At 37.4% G+C, this 21,329-nt stretch overlaps 1 protein-coding gene across 2 annotated transcripts in view; it reads left to right on the top strand.

Moving 5' to 3' along the window:
* The window catches only part of RFC3 (replication factor C subunit 3), a 156,069-nt gene extending 147,050 nt beyond the window's left edge, over window positions 1–9,019 (top strand). For both annotated transcript variants that reach the window (XM_009248560.4, XM_054528902.2), the window contains one exon: window positions 4,073–9,019. In XM_009248560.4, the coding sequence (XP_009246835.3) occupies window positions 4,073–4,111 (39 nt within the window). In that variant the 3' untranslated portion in view covers window positions 4,112–9,019. The remainder of the gene's footprint in view (window positions 1–4,072) is intronic.
* Window positions 9,020–21,329: the final 12,310 nt, after the last annotated feature.

A 21,329-nucleotide genomic window follows, 5' to 3' on the forward strand; every position in this document is an offset into this window, starting at 1 on the left:
GGAGTCATGAACAGTGGCTTGGGAGTGTCAGGCAAGCCCTTCTTCTGGCTATACAAAGTGATGGCGTAGCCAGTGCAGGCAGCAAGAGCTTGCAGAGGCAGGTGGTAACTTTCCTGTTTTCTCTGTAGGATCCTTTTCCCAAACTTCCTCTCCTTTCTCTTGACTGTTCATGCCACTTCAAATCCCAATTTGAGAATTAGCCAGAGCTATGAGGGGGGATATGTAAAGGAAGATTTGATGGATCTGCCGAAGAAAGGAGATCAAAGACACAGGCCATTAACCTATCGGTGCCTCAGGGTCCCAGCTCATCCTGTCTCCTTCACTTCTTCAGCAGAAACTTTCCCCCATTTTTCTGTTCTTTACTCTCCTCTTGCTTCTTATCAACCTAACCCCCAGCCCCACACCCCAAGTGAATGGCTTTTGGCTTAATGAATGTTTAATAATGGATAAGCTACTGTCCTACACTTTCAGAATAAATGTTGAGAGTCTCACAAATAGCCACAGCTTTTACAATATACTTCTGGGGCATATCCTAAGGAACCAATCAGAGGCCAAATATTTATGTTCACTGATGTGCATTACAATATTACAATCTGAGATATTCATGCAATAAAATACTATCCAACCATCAGAATAACATTTTCTGGGAATATTTAATAACAGAGGGAAATGCTTGTGATTGCCATCATGAAAATCAAAATAAAAGATTCGAAGTTCCAAATAGTGTTATGTATGTATGTATAGATACATACATAAGACGCAATGAAGCGTTGAGGTTAGAAGCATGAGGCTTGGAGTTAGACTCTTTTAGTGATACTTTTACTGTTTTTTAGTTGAGATTCTCTGAAAATTCACTGGGCATCAGGATGTCATTATAAAATCAGACGAATGGAATTTGTCTAATAGAACGTTTTTGTGAATTTATATGAGAGACTCTTTGTCAAATGACTACTCTAGTCCTACCCACAGCGGGAATTCAATAAATGGTATATACATATATAAATTTAAAATATTACTACCAAAAATATATGAAAATCATATTACCACAGGTTACCACTAAGTAGTGGTATTACAGGTTTTTCAATTTATTCTCCATGTTTCTTTATTTTTAAGTTATGTATAGTAAGTATATATTACTTTTACAATTATAATTAAAATATTATATTAAGTAAATTGACATAAAGTTTGCAACAGCTGAGATATTTATTTTGTTTTCATTTTTATTTTCTTTTCTTGCTAGAGACAAGATAAAAAGATCTAGGGCTATTGCCAACAACATGCCAAGCTCAAATAGGAGACTCTGTGTGACCTAATATTTCCTGGCAGACATGAAGGCTCAGGATGGCTCTTGCCTACTTAAGCAAAACCTTAATTCAGAAAACAGGTCTGTAGGAACAGTTTGTGTTGTATTTATAAAACTTAAAACTACTTAAACAGTAAGATACTGTAGTTTCTGAGAATCACGCTCTGCAGTGAGGACACCAGATTAATTGTCATTGATGAAAGACTGTGTTAGTGAGAGCAAAACTTAGAGACTCCAGACACATCTTTCCCTACTCACATGCCTGATTACAAACCTCAAAATGCTCTATAGAGCAGCTTGCATTTACTTAGGGACATTTTAATTTTGTTTGATATTTCCTCCATCCTCTGTTTCTATAATGGACTTCTGGGCTTCCCTGACTTGTCTCTCTTCTTCTGTGTTCATGTCTGTCTGTGGAATAACAGTTAATAAAGAGAAAGTGAACATGTTATCACAGCCAACACTGAGATTGCAGTAGGAAAGATACGAAAGCCACAGGAAAGATATGAAAACTTCACCAAAGAGGAAATAAACCACCCAAAATAAAAGGCAATTTTGTTTGTGAAATGTGAAAAATGTGATAATCTACTTTATTTATGATGGACTACATGTTAAAGTGTGGGGTGATGAAAAGAGCCACCTTCTGTCCTCTGCCCTCCGCCTTCAAGCTGGTCTTGACCATCATTGTCGTCCTTCAAATGATGAAATTGCTGCAGTAACTTTAGGGCTGTTTGCTCTGCTGCTGACCTCACTGTACGCAAATTAGCCCTTCTTCTGAGGCTCAACTATGCTATGTCCATTACCCTAGTTACTGCTCACAATCTACATAATGTGACAAATCACGAAACATGAACTAGTAAAATGTGTATTTATAAAGGAGGCAATACCGTTATTGTTTTCAGAGGAGATGACAGTATGTCTAGAGAGCTCATGAAAAATAGAAGAGATAGAAAATGGGTATTCCAAAGCCTAGACTTTTTAAAAGCAATTATCAATCATAAGCTATAATGAAAATAATGTGATTCACAACAGTGGTTCTTCTGTGAGCCAGATGGGTGTAGATTCCATTCAGAAGTAGTGCATAGTCCCCAAACTTGCACCCCACTTGAGCCCTGGATCCCTAAATCATTCTGTTTCTGTCCCGAGTTTCACAAGGTTGATTTTGAAAATGTTCCCACCAGCTCTGGCTATGGGAATTACAGTGGGAAATAAACACCATAGCATCTTTCCCATCATCCCCATCTCCTCCTGAGACAAAACACATTTTCCCCTAAGTGCTAACTAGGCTGTCTGCCTCCAGCATAGACAATCTTTTACATTTTTACCACAAAGTAGTTTTAGCTGCCTGGACCACATCACCAATTGAATAGTATGATGTTTTGGGTAAGGGCAGAGTAGTGGGTTGAATGGTGATCCCCAAAAATATAGGTCTATGTCCACTTCTCTAGAAACTCTGAATGTCACTTTATTTGGAAAAAGGATATTTGCAAATATAACTAAGTTAAAGGTCTTCAGATAAGATCACCCTAGCTTATACAGGTGGTCTCTATATCCAACGAAATGTGTTATTTTAAGAAACACAAAGAGGACAGACAACGAGGAGGGAGTGTAAACCTGGAGGCAGAGATTGGAGTGATGTGGCCACAAGCCAAGGGATGCCACAGAAGTTGGAAAAGTTGGAAGAGACAAGAAACAATCTTCCCTAGAGTCTCTGGGGGAAGTCTGGCCCTGCTGACACCTTGAATTTGAACTTCTGGTCTCTAGAATTATGAGTCAATTTCTCTTGTTTTAAGGCGTCTAGTTTAAGATAATTTGTCAAAACTACTTCAGGAAACTCAGAGAAGGAGGTTCTAGAGTTAGCAAATGAGGATTATAGTCCCAAATTCGATATGACCGTGGGCAAGTTGATAAACCTCTCTACAGTAACATCTGTAAGGTGGCGATGATAAAAATAATACAGTCATGAGCTATTCAGTCAATGACAAGGTAGTCCTATGAGATTGTAATACTGTATTTTTATTGCACCTTTTTATGTTTAGATACACAAATACCATTGCCAACAGTATTCAGTACAGTAACATACTGTACAGGTTTGTAGCCTAGGAGCTATACCAAATAGTATAGGTGTGTAGTAGGCTATCCTGTGTAGCTTTGTGTAAGTACACCCAACGACGTTCACACAAGGACAAAATCTCCTTACAGTGCATTTTTCAGAAAGTATCTTTATCATGAAGCAATGTAAGACTATATGTTCCTCACATGGGTATTGTGAGATTTAAATAAGATGTCTATATATTATTGTTATTGCGTTTTTATAATGAAAAGGCCGAGGAAAGGGGTTTGCCTGAAGAACGGAAGACAGTCCTCTAAAGGTGTATTGGATCACCACCTCTTATCAGATAGAAACTGTCTTCAGCATTTAAACAGTGGTTCTGTTTTAGCATGTACCTAGCACATTTTGAAATACCCTAGAGTCTGTTTTCTGTAAGCACCTGGACAGGGCTTTGCAGGTGTCTTTGACATATGGCCTCAACTTGACCCATTGAGTGGACTGACCTAGTTTCACCACCATCTCTTATATTCCGCGTGCTCTTTAATGACATTGAATATTTACTTGTCTTTGCCTTATTTTCTTAATTCATTCGTAGCTTGCTCCTGAGCCTTAAATTACTTTGAAGTGTATTACACATCCTTTGTATCCTCTATGGAATCTCGTTCATAGTAGGGTCTGTGATAAACAATTGATTGGATAGTGAATATCTCTTACAGGCATGTAAGGAGGAATCAAGAAGCTGTGACATATTCTGAGGACCTCCAAAGAACAACTTGCTACTGACTGGACTTCTCTCATCTTTTAGCATGTGAAGTTTTGCAAATATAATCCACTTTGCTCTGAATGTCCTGACACCTGCTTCAGAGCTCAAGATTCAGACTCCAGCCTGAATGTCATTTCCTGAGAAAATCCCTCCCTGACCCACTGTGCTGGTTAGGTCCACCTGCTAGTCATATCAACAAAACCCTCTGCTTCTCCTTCAAAACACTCATCTCCTCTGTAATGATCAGATGAACTCATGTCTTTCTGAGAGGACAATAAATTTGATGAACGGGGACCATAGAAGCTTATTTCCATCTGTATCCCTACATCTAACTCATCTCCTGGTACCTATTTGTCATGTATTTAATAAATAAAACTACCTATGCCACCCCGCAATAAAATAATATTGTTACTTTCTCTTCTTTAGCTTTGGTCTGCTATTTTCTCACAAATATTTTTTCTATGCACATTGGTTTGTCAGGGAGTAAAATGTCTGCCATGTATCTTATACTTTTATTACATTCAAATTACAGCTTAGGAGCTTAATGGACTCAATGAAAAATACTACTTTTGGAAATGAGCACTTTGAGTTCTCAGCTTTCCTCTTCAATACTTTGTAACCCTACAGAGTGGCATGAATTTCTATAGCAGCAAGGATAGAAGATCTCAATTTCTTGGACAAACCAACATGCAAGTAAATTATATATTTTTCCAGGAAAATTTCATAGAAAAATGGGAAAATGGCCAGGCGTGGTGGCTCACACCTATAATCCCAGCACTTTGGGAGGTCAAGGCAGGCGTATCACTTGAGCTCAGGAGTTCAAGACCAGCCTAGGCAACATGACGAAACCCCGTCTCTACTAAAAATACAAAAAATTAGCTGGGCGTGGTGGTGCCGCTTGCCGTCCCAGTTACTCGGGAGGCGGAAGTGGGAGGATCACTAGAGCCCAGGAGGTAGAGGTTGCAGTGAGCTGAGACCACACCACTGCACTCCAGACTGGGTGACAAGAGTGAGACTCTACCTTAAAAAAATTAAAAAAAAATTAAAAAAAGGGAAAACATTAGGGATAAGCCAAATTTATTAGTATGGGGATAAAGACCTAATTAAGAGAAGCCAATGAAATTTTATCCTTTTCTAATACCCAGTTAGTATTTTCCATACTGTATTCTTTGGAGTGCCAGTCCTTGAGATGATCCAGGTAAAGGAGCTTAATGAGTAAGTTTGTTTAAGAAACACTACTATCTATGATCTCTTCTGGAGAGTACAATATATTTGAGTCCATTAAATGCTCTGCAGAACCCTACCATTGAGAAATTTTCAACTTAGTTTAAACCAGCAATTCTTTTTTTTTTTTTTTTTTTTGAAACAGAGTCTCGCTCTGTCACCCAGGCTGGAGTGCAGTGGCGCGGTCTTGGCTCACTGCAACCTCTGCCTCCTGGGTTCAAGCAATTCTCCTGCCTCAGCCTCCCAAGTAGCTGGGATTACAGGCACATGCCACCATGCCCAGCTAATTTTTGTATTTTTAGTAGAGATGGGGTTTCACCATGTTGGCCAGGCTGGTCTTGAACTCCTGACCTAGTGATCCACCCGCCTCAGCCTCTCAAAGTGCTGGGATTACAGGTGTGAGCCACTGCACCCGGCCTACACCAGCAATTCTTAAACTTGTTTAAACAAGCAGTTCTCAAACTTATTTGACCACTAACCTTATTTTATTTTAAAAAGCAAATCATACTTATTAATATCTTAATTTTATTTTAAAAAACAAGTCATACCCATTGACATCCATAAAGCTCTTTGGAATACACTTTGACAAATTCTCTGCTAGGATAATGATGACTGAGATAAAAATGTGAATTTACAGAAAGACAAAGGTATAATGATTTTATTGTCACCCATGAAGGGTTATCTTGAGTTGATCATGCCCCTTAACCACTACTTAGGGTCAACACCTTACCTCTCTGAAGCCAGCTCTAGAGCAATAGGCATTTACTCCTTTTTTTTGAGATGGAGTCTGGCTCTGTTGCCTAGGCTGGAGTGCAGCGATGCGTTTTCAGCTCACTGCAACCTCTGCCTCCTGGGTTCAAGTGATTCTCCTGTCTCAGCCTCCAAGTAGCTGGGATTACAGGTGTGCACCACTACACCTGGCTAATTTTTGTATTTTTAGTAGAGACGAGGTTTTACCATGTTGGCCAGGCTGGTCTCAAACTCCTGACCTCAAGTGATCCTCCCGCCTCGGCCTCCCACAGTGCTGGGATTACAGGTGTGCCACCATGCCTGGCCCAGCATTTACTCTTTACCAATGTAGCTAAGAACATGGGGATCAGATGGTAATTTAACTAAATGATCAATGAGTAAGTTCACAGAATGAAGGACAGCCAGACTTTCCCAAAGCTTAGGTTGCCTTGTTTTTAGCCAATCAAACAATCAAAAGTTTTTCTATGTGCTTTCCTTGCATAAGGCACTTAATAATCAGTAGAATAATTAGTATCCAACATTGTTGAAAAATGTTCTCAACTCCAAGAAATTATTGTGCGGACCAAACAGCAAAATTCAGAGAGGACACTTTGTAAATTATAAAGTGCTTGACTAAGCACTTTGCCAGTATATTCAGTGCAACCCTTTCAGAAAGAAGATTGTCATCAATATCCTTGAAATTGCCTCTTACGTTGTCTTGGAAGTTTTGGTTATTAGAGAGAAGAGACATAGAACAAGGCTCTGAAGTTTTATCTTGACAAATTGACTGCATGGCAGCTTGTTCACAGGAGCTGAGATTTCATCTGAATACTAATGCCGGCATTGTGTTGACTTTACCAGGTCAAGCTCAAACACTCCAGCTCACAGTTCACCCACCGTACAAATTTTCTTCATTACTGCCATGTCCTCACATTTTAAAAGTCTGCCTTGCAAGAAATTACACACGTTTCAACACTGTCAACAAATGAGATCTGACAAGTAAACATTTTGCAGCAATGGGTTTTGAAATCTGGACTTTGATTGCCTTCAACTCCCGATGATATTGTATCACAGGTTCTTCACATGCTGGATGAAAAGTGTCCTTTCTTTTTGAAAAGCCACAGGGAATCAATAAGGAGTAAGAATTTTTAACAAGCTGCAGCACCTCAAAGCTAAAGCAATTAGTTCACAAAGCTTGACATGCCACCCTTTGAAGGTGAACCTTGGAAACTTAGAGACAGGAGACTGGAAGAAAGTCTGTTTCACCAGCGATTTTCCTACAGAAACTGGGAGCCTTTGCATCTTGTTTGTTGCTCCCAAAGAATAGTCTAAATAAGCATTTTCACCAGCTGGCACTCAGGAAAACCCCAGAGTCCTCTGAACACACAGACAAAGCCCCCTTAGGACACATGTGTGACTATTTCCAAGGCAGTTACAATAAAATCAAAGTGGCACCATTTGTTACAGATTCAAGGTCTCTTAATACAGCCTACATTTACACAGTGGAAATGGAGGGCTGAGAATTATGTCCACAAGTAGAAGAGCACGATAGAAAGATTCGACCTGAAAGTCAGAAGACTTGCATCTTAGTCCAAATTCTATTTGTTCTGGTTTTTGTTGGTGGTGGTGGTGGGAGATTAACTTCTTCAGCCCTCAGTTTCCTCTCCTGTAAAATAGAAAATTATATGCCCTGTCCAACCTACTTCACAAAGATATAACTATAGAAATTATATGTGAGCATATTTCTGATATTATCCGTCTTTTTATATAAGCTATTCCAAAGATATTAAATGACTATTTATTGTCTGTTTGTTTGTTTTTTTGCCTTCAACTTTTATTTTATGTTCCAGGGTACATGTGTGGGATGTGCAGGTTTGTTGCATAGATAAACGTGCCATGGTTGAGTGCTGCACAGATCATCCCATAACCTAGGTATTAAGCCCAGCATCCATTAGCCATTCTTCCTGATGCTCTTCCTCCTCCCACCCTCCACCCTCCAACAGGCCCCAGTGTGTGTTGTTCCTCCTAAATGTTCATGTGTTCTCATCATTCACTACCATTTATAAGTGAGAACATGTGGTGTTTGGTTTTCTTTTCCTGTGTTAGTTTGCTGAGGATAATGGCTTCCAGCTCCATCCATGTCCTTGCAAAGGACATGATCTCATTCCTTTTTATGGCTACATAGTATTCCATGTTATATATGTACCATATTTTCTTTATCCAGTCTATCATTGATGGGCATTTGGTTCGATTCCATGTCTTTGCTATTGTGAATAATGCTGCAATGAACATACACATGCATGTATTTTTATAACAGAATGCTTTATATCCCTCTGGGCATATACCCAGTAATGGGATTGTTGGACCAAATGGTGTTTCTGCTTCTAGATCTTTGAGGAACCAACTGTGTGATCATATTTTATAAAGTGTAAATGACTGTCTTAGTTTGAATTCCCCAAGAAACAGATGCTGAGACAAGAATTTGAGTGCAATAGTTCACTTGGAAAATAATTCCAGGAAACACCAGTAGGGGAAAGGGAAAAGAGGCAGTACTGGACATAATATCAAATAAATTCTCACTGTTTGCAACTGACTTCCTTTGGGTGGGAACTCTGGGAAGCAACACAGGACACATACCCCAGGGTTCTCTCACTGTTGGTCCTGCTGAGCGCATACACACCAACTCTCTTCAGCCATTGAGAAGGGTCTTCTGGGTGAGTGGAAGTTAATACTTGACACTTCAGCCTACTACATGTATTGACTGATCTGGTTCAGAGAAAGAAAGAGAAAGCTGCTAGCCAAAGAGATGTGAGTCCTGGGAGTTGGAAACGGCTTGATGTACACTTAAATGGCAGCAGCCAGGTGGGTATGAGCCAAGCCTTGACTGCTCTGAGATAGAATCCAGGCTTTCTGGAACCTACTAAGATGGTCTTTCCCCTTTTTTTTTTTTTTTTTCAACTAGACATTACTATAATGATCATCGTATCTTTATAACAGACCTTTATAACAGACTTGGTGAAAGAAGGATGTTGATGTTTTTAAAAATGTGGTTTATGTGTTTTGTTACAAAACTTTCCATATCAGCTCTGTTCATTGTGTAAAAGATATTGTTCTTGTTATCAACGGTTATAATGGCATGGCCTTTGTAGCTGATTAACCTGTGTAATTTAAAGCCTTTCAGGGCTCCTGCAAAATATTAAAAAATATACAGAATAGAACAGAGAAAATATAACAAATATCAGTTATGCAGAATTAACAAAGTTGATATATTTGGTAAGTTTCTTTTAAATATACTTTAAGAAAACAGAAGAAAAAACCCTTCAGACCAGCTGAACTCTCCTTTGTGATCATTTTAGTCCTTTTTCCTTTTCTCACTTCAGAATTGGACCTACTATCATGAATTAGATGAAAATTTTTACCTTTGAGTTTTTATAAAAGCTTTGCCAAAAAAGTTTCTATAACCAACATACACTGCTGTTCTGTTTGTTTTTCAAATTAATAGGAATAAAATAAATGGTGTGCATCATTCTGAATACTTGTAACTTTCACTCAAGATTATTTTTGAAATCCATTCATGCAGGAACATTTATCTTCAATTGTTCTACAGCAAGAGTCAGCAAACGTTTTCTGTAAAGGGCCAGATCATAAATATTTTAGGCTTTGTGAGCTACATAGTCTCTGTCACAACTACTCAATTCTGCCATTATGGCATAAGAGCAGCCATAGGCTATAAGGTGAATGAAGAAGCATGTTTGTCTTCCAATAAAACTTTATTGACAAAAACAGTCAGTGGGCTGCGGTTCTTCTCTGTAGTATTTCATCACAAGAACATACCATGTTGTATTTATCCATTTCTCAGCAGCTGGCCATTTAGATCATTTCTAATATTTTGCAATTATAAATAATGATTCAATAAATATATATGTGTCTTTAATACTTATGTAAGAAATATCTCTTGGTGTCTACTTAAAAAATAGCATTCCTGGCCAGGTGCAGTGGCTCATGCCTGTAATCCCAGTACTTTGGGAGGTCGAGGCAGGTGGATCACTTGAGGTCAGGAGTTCAAGAGCAGCCTGACCAAAATGGTGCAACCCCATCACCATTAAAATGCAAAAAAATTAGCTGGGCATAGTGGCATGCACCTGTAGTCCTAGCTACTCTGGAGGCTGAGGCAAGAGAATCACTTGAACCTGGGCAATGGAGGTTGGCAGTGAGCCGAGATCACACCACTGCACTCCAGCATGGGTGACAGAGCAAGACTCTGCCCTCACTAATAATCAGAGAAATGCAAAATAAAATGGTAATACTTTTTGATGTAGCCAACTTTTTCAATTTATTTTATAAATTATGTTTTTGAACTTTTTTTCAAAATCCTCAAGATAGTATAAAATATTCAAATCTTAGTTTACCTTTATTACAGTTCCTTCTTGGGGTCTATGTCTATGCACAGAGTCCAACTACAGCTTCTCCTTTATCTCTGGGCCCACAACCTCCACTTCCAGACCTGGGATGGTGCTGAAATCCAACTGTCTTCAGTGTATGTTCAGTCTGCAAAGACAGGCAACTCCACTTCTCCTAGATTGGAGTTCCTTTCTCACGTTTAGCACCTGAAGATTCCTCTTTCTTGCAATTAAGTTTGACTGTATGTTTTTTGTTGTATTTTACCAAGTATTTTTATCTTTTGGAGTAGGAATGGGAGCTTTTTCTTTTCTTTTTTTTTTTTTTTTAAGCTTCATCCATTTTTACTTTTTCTAAGCCTGGAGTGATTCTCCTTTATTATTATTATTATTATTATTATACTTTAAGTTTTAGGGTACATGTGCACAATGTGCAGGTTTGTTACATATGTATACATGTGCCATGTTGGTGTGCTGCACCCATTAACTCGTCATTTAGCATTAAGTATATCTCTTAATGCTATCCCTCCCCCCTCCCCCACCCCACAACAGTCCCCGGTGTGTGATGTTCCCCTTCCTGTGTCCATGTGTTCTCATTGTTCAATTCCCACCTATGAGTGAGAACATGCAGTGTTTGGCTTTTTGTCCTTGTGATAGTTTGCTGAGAATGATAGTTTCCAGCTTCATCCATGTCCCTACAAAGGACATGAACTCATCATTTTATGACATCATTTTATGGCTGCATAGTATTCCATGGTGTATATGTGCCACATTTTCTTAATCCAGTCTATCATTGTTGGACATTTGGGTTGGTTCCAAGTCTTTGCTATTGTGAATAGTGCTGCAATAAACATACGTATGCATGTGTCTTTATAGTAGCATGATTTATAATCCTTTGGGTATATACCCAGTAATGGGATGGCTGGGTCAAATGGTAGTTCTAGTTCTAGATCCCTGAGGAATCACCACACTGACTTCCACAATGGTTGAACTAGTTTACAGTCCCACCAACAGTGTAAAAGTGTTCCTATTTCTCCACATCCTTTCCAGCACCTGTTGTTTGCCATTCTAACTGGTGTGAGATGGTATCTCATTGTGGTTTTGATTTGCATTTCTCTGATGGCCAGTGATGATGAGCATTTTTTCATGTGTCTGTTGGCTGCATAAATTCTTCTTTTGAGAAGTGTCTATTCATATCCTTTGCCCACTTTTTGATGAAATAATGCCGCATATCTACAACTATCTGATCTTTGACAAACCTGACAAAAACAAGAAGTGGGGAAAGGATTCCCTATTTAATAAATGGTGCTGGGAAAACTGGCTAGCCATATGTAGAAAGCTGAAACTGGATCACTTCCTTACACCTTGCACAAAAATTAATTCAAGATGGATGAAAGACTTACATGTTAGACCTAACACCATAAAAACCCTAGAAGAAAACCTAGGCAATACCATTCAGGACATAGGCATGGGCAAGGACTTCATGTCTAAAACACCAAAAGCAATGGCAACAAAAGCCAAAATTGACAAATGGGATCCAATTAAACTAAAGAGCTTCTACACAGCACATGAAACCATCATCAGAGTGAACAGGCAACCTACAAAATGGGAGAAAATTTTTGCAACCTACTCATCTGACAAATGGCTAATATCCAGAATCTACAATGAATGGGAGCTTTTCCCTTCTGCTTGGGTCTACCAGATGTTTGCAAGACCCTGTCACAATCTATTCACATTGTGCTTCTCCAAATGGACACCAAACTCTGTACTTGCCAGATTCATAATAAAATTGGTAAACTGGAAATGTAGCTGACAATATTAGCTCTACCTAGTACCACATCATGTCCTGTTAAGCCTAAATTGTGAACTTCTTGAGGGAGGGGACAATGCATTCTGTCGTTCTATATCACTTTATCTCCAGCATCTATCACAGTGTATTAGATGCTAATATATTACATATAGAATTCAATAATATGACCTTGTCATAGGTACTTGATAAATATATTCTTAAAGAGTGCATGAAATAGAAAAATGTCAAGAAGCTTTATGGGACCTACCTTGCAGAAGGGCATAAGAATGGCCACAGCGATTTCTGGACTGGATACTAAGAATAAATTTACTTAATATTATTCATTTTGTGCCTATTGTGAGTAAAATCCATCTCAGCTCTGAAGGATGATGTAGAAAATAACAAATTATTTTGCTCTGCAAAAGCCATAGGATCCTTCCTGTCTCATAAAAGAGCAAAGATAACACATATGAAATATTGCAGTGTGTGTGTGTGTGTGTGTGTGTGTATATACATAAGTAATAGACCATAGTAATGGTTAAACTGAAAGTTCTATAAGAGTTTGGGAATTTGAGAGATCCCTACGGAAAGATATCTTAAAGGAGGAGAGATGTGGTCAGATTTTTCCCAGAATGGCAGCATTTGGATAGCTCACCAGAGAGAGCATTCCTGGCAGAGGGAACAGTACATGGCTAAAGCTCAGTAGATAAAAATCAGTGCAGTGTCATGGAGGTGATTTATTTCTGCCTTCATTGAAACCGCTGAATATTGCCCAGTCTTCTCTACTTTTGCAGCCACATCTGGAAAGGGAGATAGTATGGCATACCTAGCAACGAGTGAGGCTTGGAAACACTTTTTGTGGGAGATACTAAAAGGAGGGGTGAAGACTGCATCTCATAGGGCGTAATACCTGGTGACTATAAAAGTCATTTTCAACTCCTTCTCCTTCTCCTCTTTCTCCTTCTCCTTCTCCTTCTCCCTGTCCCTCTCCCTCTCTCTCTCCCTCTCCCTCTCCCTCTCCTTCTCCCTCTCCCTCTCCTTCTCCTTTTTCTTCTTCTTTTTCTTTTTTTTGATAGAGTCTCACTCTGTTGCCCAGGCTGGAGTGCAGTGGTGCAATCTCGGCTCATTGCAACCTCTGCCTCCTTAGCTCAACCTCCTGCCTCAGCCTCCTGAGTATCTGGGATTACAGGAATGCACCATCACGCCTGGCTAATTTTTGTATTTTTAGTAGAGATGGAGTTTTACCATGTTGGCCAGGCAGGTCTGTAACTCCTGACATCAGGTGACCTGCAAACTCTCTTTTTGTTTCTAGGCTGTATCCCAGTAGAAGACTCAAAGGCACCTTTGATTGTCTCTCCAGCATAGTAATTCTGGAAATTGAGATCTGTATTTTGTTTTTTCCCATAGGCCATGTGCTCTAAGGGCAGAGATACAGGACTGGCAGTAATAGTGGGTACCACACATGGCTAATAAGAGTGCAGAGGCTGAGGGTATCTGAAGTAGACACTGATTTGATTGCAGAAATCATCCTGGCAGCAAAACAAGCTTCAAATCTTTGATCTGGGGGAAACAATCATGAAAGTGCCTAGAAAATAAGTTAGCACATGATATGCCTCTTTTTTTCTTTTTATTAACTTGACTTAAGGCAAACTGTTGTAGTAATAAAGAACATTGTTTTCCACTTGCTCATCTCCACTCTCACTTTGATTGTGTGTGGACACACTGCCCTGGCTCTCACAAGTAGCCCATAAGCAGTCACATCTTTGTGCATTTGGGGCCCAGACTGCTGTTTTCTCTGCTGCTAAACAACTCTATTTCCTTACCTAACCTCTACCTCTTCTCCAGTATGGAATGATGGTCCCTGAGTCTTTATTTTTATCATGAATTAAGGATTCTTACCTGACTATATTTGCTAACTTTACAAAATGAGAGAATAGTGACCACCTCAACTACATCTGAGAACAATTCTCCAAATTTTAAGAAAGTAAGAATATGCAGTGTCAATTAGTGCAAAACTATACAAGTTATTTGATTTGTCAGAGTAGATTTTAAAAATGAAAAAGGCTCAGACTAATTAAAAAATGAGCAAAAATGTAGGCACGGTACTGAAGAAGAAATAAAGGTGCCAAATAAACATATAAAAAGTTCCCCTTCATTTATCATTTGCATATTTCAAATTAAAACAACAATGAGATATCACTATATACTTTTAGAATTGCTAAAATTAAAACAACAGCAACAACAACAACAACAAAACCCTGATAATACTAATTGATGGCAATGATGTGGAACAAGAGGAACTCTCATTCATTGCTAGTGTAAATGAGAAGTGGTACAGCCACTTTGGAACACAGTTTGGTGGTTTCTTGTAAAGCTATACATTGTCTTACCATATAATCCAGCAATATAATGCTACTAGATATTTACTTAACTGATTTGAAAACTTAAAAACCTCGTATAAATGATTATAGCAACTTCATTTATAATCACCTCAAACTGAAAGTAACCAAGACGTCCTTCAAAGGTGAATTGATGAACAAACTGTAGTATGCTCATATAGTGGAAACTATTCAAGAATGCAAAGACTGAGCTATCAAACCTGCCAAGGTATGGATGAATCTTGAATTAATATTGCTAAATGAAAGAAGCTAGTCTAAAAAGTCTACATACTATATGATTCCAATTACATGACTATATGGAAGAGGCAGAAGTATGGAGATGGTAAACAGAGGAGTGGTTGATAGAAGTTCCATAGGGGAAAGGAAAAGGGTTGAGTACATGAGCATAAAGAATTTTTTTAGACTGGTAAAACTATTCCGTATAATACTGTAATGGTAGATAATTGCCATAATGTATTTGTCAAAACCCATAGAACTTTACAGCAAAAAAGTAATTTATGCAAATCTCTAAACATCTCTTAAGAGGTCTGGAAATCCCAGGATTGAATATAGAATGTGGCAAAATTATCTCACCATATTACAAATGTATGAAAGAAGCTCACTGAGGGGCATAGGAGTAAAGGTGCTGACCTAAGTAACTTCGACAATGAGTGGAATCTATGAGACTAAAGGCTGAAAGAAGCACACAGAAGCACTGCACTGTGGCTGATAAAGTTTCTGCCCAACAGGTATGTGGATTAATGATTCTGAAACCCCTATACATGTATACTAGAATTGAACAAAAACTAAATTAATTTAAATTAATGTGTATGCATGTAGGATTACAAATATATTTTCTTTCTCTGTCAGCAGAGGGGGCCTAGAAGCAATGATATTCTGGGAGCAGAGAGCCTACCTAGCCCCCAAATTTTGGTTTCTGATAATTATTCTCTAATAAAATGAACCAAGGTTCTTTGGAGAAGTGGCTGATTGTAGAACGAGGACAGGAAATATTGAGATGAACTTGGACTAATTTGTGCTGCAAGAAAATAAGAAAGTGCCAAAAAGTAGTTGAAAACCCCCACAATGATGGGGTATACCAAAGAATGTAGGAACTAACTGAAAGGGTTCCCGGTGAAAGAAGTATTGGATTATAAACATATGAAATAAAAATTCACAAACTCATACTGATATAGAAAATTATGGAATACAAACTATCCATCTGGGAACAGACTAATAACCAGAATATATAAGGAACTTAATTTGGTAGTGAAAAAAAGAAACCTATCAATAATTCAATTAAAAATGGTCAAAAGACCTGAATAGACATTTCTCAAAAGAAGACATGCAAATAAGCAACAGGTGTATGAAAAAATGCTCAACACCACCAGTCATCAGGAAATGTAAATCAAAACCACAATGAGATATCATCTCATCCCAGTTAGAATGGCTAGTATCAAAAACCACAAAAAATAACAAACCCTTGTGAGGATGGGGAGAAAAGGAAACTCTTACATAGTTTTGTTTGGAATGTAAATTAATACAGCCATTATGAAAAACAGTATGGAGGTTCTTAAAGAAAACAGAACTACCACTGCTGGGTATACATCCAAAAGAAAGGAAATCAGTATGTTGAGGAGATATCTGCACTCCCATGTTTAGTGCAGCAATATTCACAATAGACAGGATATGGCATCAACTTAAGTATTCATCAATGGATGAATGAAGAAAATGTGGTAGATATACACAATGGAATATTAAAATGAAGTCCTATAACTTGTAGCAACATAAATGGAACTGGAAGTCATTATGTTAAGTGAAATAAGCCAGGCACAAACAAATATGGCATGTTCTCATTCATATGTGGAAGTGAATCTCATGGAAATAGAGGGTAGAATGGGGGTTATCAGAGGTGGGAAGGGAAGCCAGGGAGAGCAGAGATGAGGAGAAGTTGGTTAAGAGGTACAAAAATACAGTTAGATAGAAGAAACAAGTTCTAGTATTAGTAGAGTAGGATAACTATAGTTAACAACATTGTATTTTATACTTTCAAGTAGCTAGAAAAGAAGATTCATAATGTTCTCATCACAAAGATAAATGTTTGAAGTGATGGATATTCCAATTACCCTGATTTGATCATTACACATTGTATACAGGTATCAAAATATCACATGTACCCCCAAAATATGTACAACAATTATATAGCAATAAAAATAAGGTTAGAAAAATAAAAGGGGGAGAGGAAATAAATGCCCCGTGTAGACTAAATCCAAATAATTTGCGTACATATTCTGCCCTTAGGAAGATGGAACATAACTCTCCACTTTTTAAGTGTGGGCTGTGCATGGTGGCCTCCTTCCAAAGAGTTCAGTATGAAAAAGGGAGAAAAAACTTGTAACTTAGTAGAGGAGAAACCTGACAAACACTACCTTGCCCAGGTGGTCAAGATTAACAATAGTGATGAGTCCTGTTGATTGTGATGTGATTAGAATGGCACTTTACTTCTGTGGGCTTCCTTCCAAAAATTCACAATACCAATGTAATCGTGAGAAAAAAAATCACAAATCCCAAGTGAGGGACATTCTGCAAAATTCCTGACCAGTATTCCTCAAAACTGTCAAGGTCATCAAAAACAATGAAAGTCTGAGAAACTGTGTCAAGCAAGAGGAACCTAAGGCAACACGGTGACTAATGCATGATGTATGAATAAATATTGACTAGCTAATAATAATGCATAGTGTTGGTTCATTAACTGCAGTCCATCTGTCATAGCAATAGAAGATGTTAATAATGAGAAAAATCGGATGTGGGGTATATATGAGAATGCTCTGTTACCTTTCCAACTTTAGTGTATTCTGAAATAGAGGTTTTATTTAAAAACAATAAGGGTTTTATAAAAATTTCTATTACTTTAAAAAGTACTCCTCCACCCTGGCTTAGTAGACCTTGTAATAAGACCTGAATAGGCTTTATTTTACACAAAAGATTATGTATTCCAGGGATCTGACAGAAATTTACTATAAATTATATTTAAATATATTCTCACTGTTCAAAATCAGAAATAAAACCAACATGCTTCTTAAAATGTATTACATAGCACATTTCAACATTGGAATCAACTGATGTGTTATCCTGTCCCATCAAATGGATTCATGTTTGTGCAGTGCTTCTCCTTAACCACCTCTATATAAGCAGAGGGTATTGTGATAATGTAAGGTAAGTTGTTTAAAAAAAAATCACCACTTGCAACTCCCTATCCGTGTGAATATGGACTCTCTCCAAGTTATGTAAGCAAAAGCCATGACAGATATTGGCTGCAGGTTCATTTATCTTCAACTTTCCGGTATAACCTCAATTTTGAATTGTTTGTGTTTACTGAAACAATTTCATGAAGTGACTTTAAAAAATACAATGTAAAAATATATTCTATAATTTCAATGTTATAAAGTACATTTATATAAATAAATATTATTGTTTAATATCCTGGAATGCTGTTTTATATATTGGTTCTATGTATTGTATTATTTAACTATAAGGGGCGTTTCTGTTGGTTTTTTTAAAAAAAGCCTTGAAAGCTACTTTACTACAACCAAACCTAGTCTCTACTGCAGCCAGGAATTGATATAATAAACAATTCATTTATGACCCTTGTCACATATGGCTGTTTTCATTCAAAATTCTCCAAGTTCAGAATTAAAGCTTGCATGCACAAAGAAAGAGGCCTGAAACTTAACAAGCAAGATGGCTCAGACTCCCAAGCCAATTACCAGTAAACAGTGTTTTCTTTTCTGGTAGGAGAGGTAAAAGGATAGGCAAAGGCCTGATTGTGATGTGTTGGGTGATGTTTTTTATACCTAACTAACCATCACATGAATCACTCTGTAAGCCTCAGCTAGCGTGTCTATATGTAGATATGAAAATACCTGACCTGCCTAAAAGAGAAAGGGCGGGGACAACAAAGGCCCTGAGACTCCCTCATGGTTCTAAGATCAAAAATGTTTTTGCTTTTATCCAATTTACCAAATGATCAGGCATAAAGAATTGCATTTGGTTTGTGCTATCCTAATTGAACAAGTTGTTTTTGTTCTTCCATTACCTATTTTCTCAACTATTGCATCTTTTCTACATCCTTTACTCTTTTCAGCAACCCTGAATACTTCCAAACCTAATGAGTTGCATCCCCCAATCCTATTGGTCCATAATTTTGTTTGAAAGCCAGATGTGATTTTTGGCCTGTGTAATATTTGAGAATTAATTTTCCCCTTCCTATCTACATGGCATAGCTGTCTCCTAGATTCTCCTGCATCTCTGGTTGTTCCTTTGTGGTCCTCTGGGGTTGCTCTTTCTCTGACTCAGGCCTTAACAGCAGACGCTCCCTAGGGCCCATTTTGATTTTCTACTCTTCTAACTTTTCACACCCTCCTGGGTGACATAATCAATATCCAGGGCTTCGACTATTAGGCAGCATGCAAATAACTCGAGAAACCTAGATTTTTGGTCAGGATTACTCTAGTGAATTCCAAGTCTTTATTCAAGTCTGCTAAATTCTTCCACTTAGTTGTCTCACAGGTATTTCAAATTCTTCATGTCTGAAACTGATTGTATCATACCCACACTCAATTCCCAGCATATTATTATATCCCTCACCTAGCAAATCTGAAGCCTAGGAGCATTTTAGAATAAATTAGCACAGTCTTGTGCTAACTTACTATGACATCTATTTTGCTCCTCCTGCTTCTCCATTTCCAGACCCATAGTATAACACTCTTATTATTCTCACCTGGATCTTTCAACTAGTTTCTTTGTTTCCAGTCTGACCTCCCCTTCAATCCATCTTTCTCTGTTAGCAAAAGAATTTTCTAAAATATAAGCCATTTCTTAATAACATCCAGCAATAGGATATTTCAGAATAGTCATTCTTCTCATCTTAGGACATAAACTCATCACCACAGTCCTATATGTGGCATCTACCAAGAATCCACCACCCCTCTGTTGTTTTTAGAAAATAGTTTTTTATTTTTATTTATAAATCAACACATAATAATTGTACATATTTATGTAGTACATAAGGATGTTTTGATACATGCAATGTATAGTGATCAGATCAGGGTAATCAGTATCTTCACTGTATGAAATATTTATTATTTTCTTGTGTTGGGAACATTTAATATCCTCTCTTCTAGCTATTTGAAAATATATAATGTGTTTGAAACATGTCTGAGATCTCTCTCTACTCCCCTTTTACATCATCTAGCCTTTCCTAACTGGACTCATCTTATTTATTTATTCTTTCTCTATCATATCTTTTACCAAAGTAAAATATAACCACTTATGTACTTATTTCAACTCTTCATTAGACTGTAAGTTCCTTGAGGTCAGGAATGTGTCTTATTTGACTTTTTATTCCCAACACATAATTTAGTTGCCTGATACGTAGCCAACATTTAAAAATCTTTGCTGACTGAATGACACAAATAGGCACATTATTATTATTTTTTAAAGAGAAGCATATCACATGCTATACAATTTATCATCTCAGTTTATCTACTTCAACAAGTCCTGATTTTGTTTTTTCTGTAGGGAACAATTTGTAACCAAAGAGCTTTTATTTAGTTAGCCAAGCAATAATAATGAAAGGAAACAAATGAATTCACCCTGCTACTAATAGCAAGGTTATCTTGTATATGATAGATGGTCATTCATAAAATTCCCTATTCGATCTTCAGAATTTTAATCAAATTGTGGAAGTAGAGGCAAGAGAAAAAGGTGATTTTGTCCCATTTATCAAAGCTGTACTCAGAAAAAACCAATAAGCAGCAGCCATTTGGGAGTAATGATGGATAGGAAGAGGTCAAAAGCAGGGAGAGAAAGAGATGATTTTTTAAAAAGTCAGAAGCCTTTAATTTGAATGGTCATTTTTTATTGGCATGACCATTGTGGTCTTTCTACCAGACTATGTGCGGCTCGTGACTGACAGAAGCAAAGAGGACTATGAGAAGGAGTGATCTGGCTGAAGAAAACCTCAAGAGTTGAAGGTGCCATTTAAAACTGACTTTTCAGTTATTTAAGCTATTGAGGTTGAATATAGGCCAGTATTAATAGTTGTTAATAATTTACTGACAAATGAAGGGCTGTAAAAAGAACATATTTAGTATACTCATCCAAAAATATATCCAAAAGTATATGACATAGAATGCTTCGTATGTTACTAGAAGTGTCACATTTATTATAATAATTATTATTATAAACAAAAGGCTACCTTGAACACCATAGCCTATGAAGAAAAAAAATCAATGAAAAGATACAAATCAAATCAGTTATAAACACTTAGAAGAGTAAATGGTACTAGGAGATATATATATATATGTATATATAGAAGACTAAAGAGTATATATACACACGGAAGTATGTATATTATATATACATTTGTATGGAGATATATACATACACTATATATATTTTCTCTCTGTCTCTCTCTATATATATCTATATATACATGTATATATGCTTCAGTCTTTGAGGGTGTCTTACGATGAATAAAAGTTCTTATTTTAATGACTTATTTAAAGGCAATTTCTACCTTTATAGTTAATGCTTTTTGTCCCGTTTTAAAAAACCCTGGCATATCCTAAGGTCATAAAGATATTCTCTTATGTAGCCTTGCAAAAGTCTTATGATTTTGTCTTTCTTTCT

This window comes from Pongo abelii, chromosome 14, assembly GCF_028885655.2.
Source record: "Pongo abelii isolate AG06213 chromosome 14, NHGRI_mPonAbe1-v2.0_pri, whole genome shotgun sequence".
Taxonomy (NCBI): domain Eukaryota; kingdom Metazoa; phylum Chordata; class Mammalia; order Primates; family Hominidae; genus Pongo; species Pongo abelii.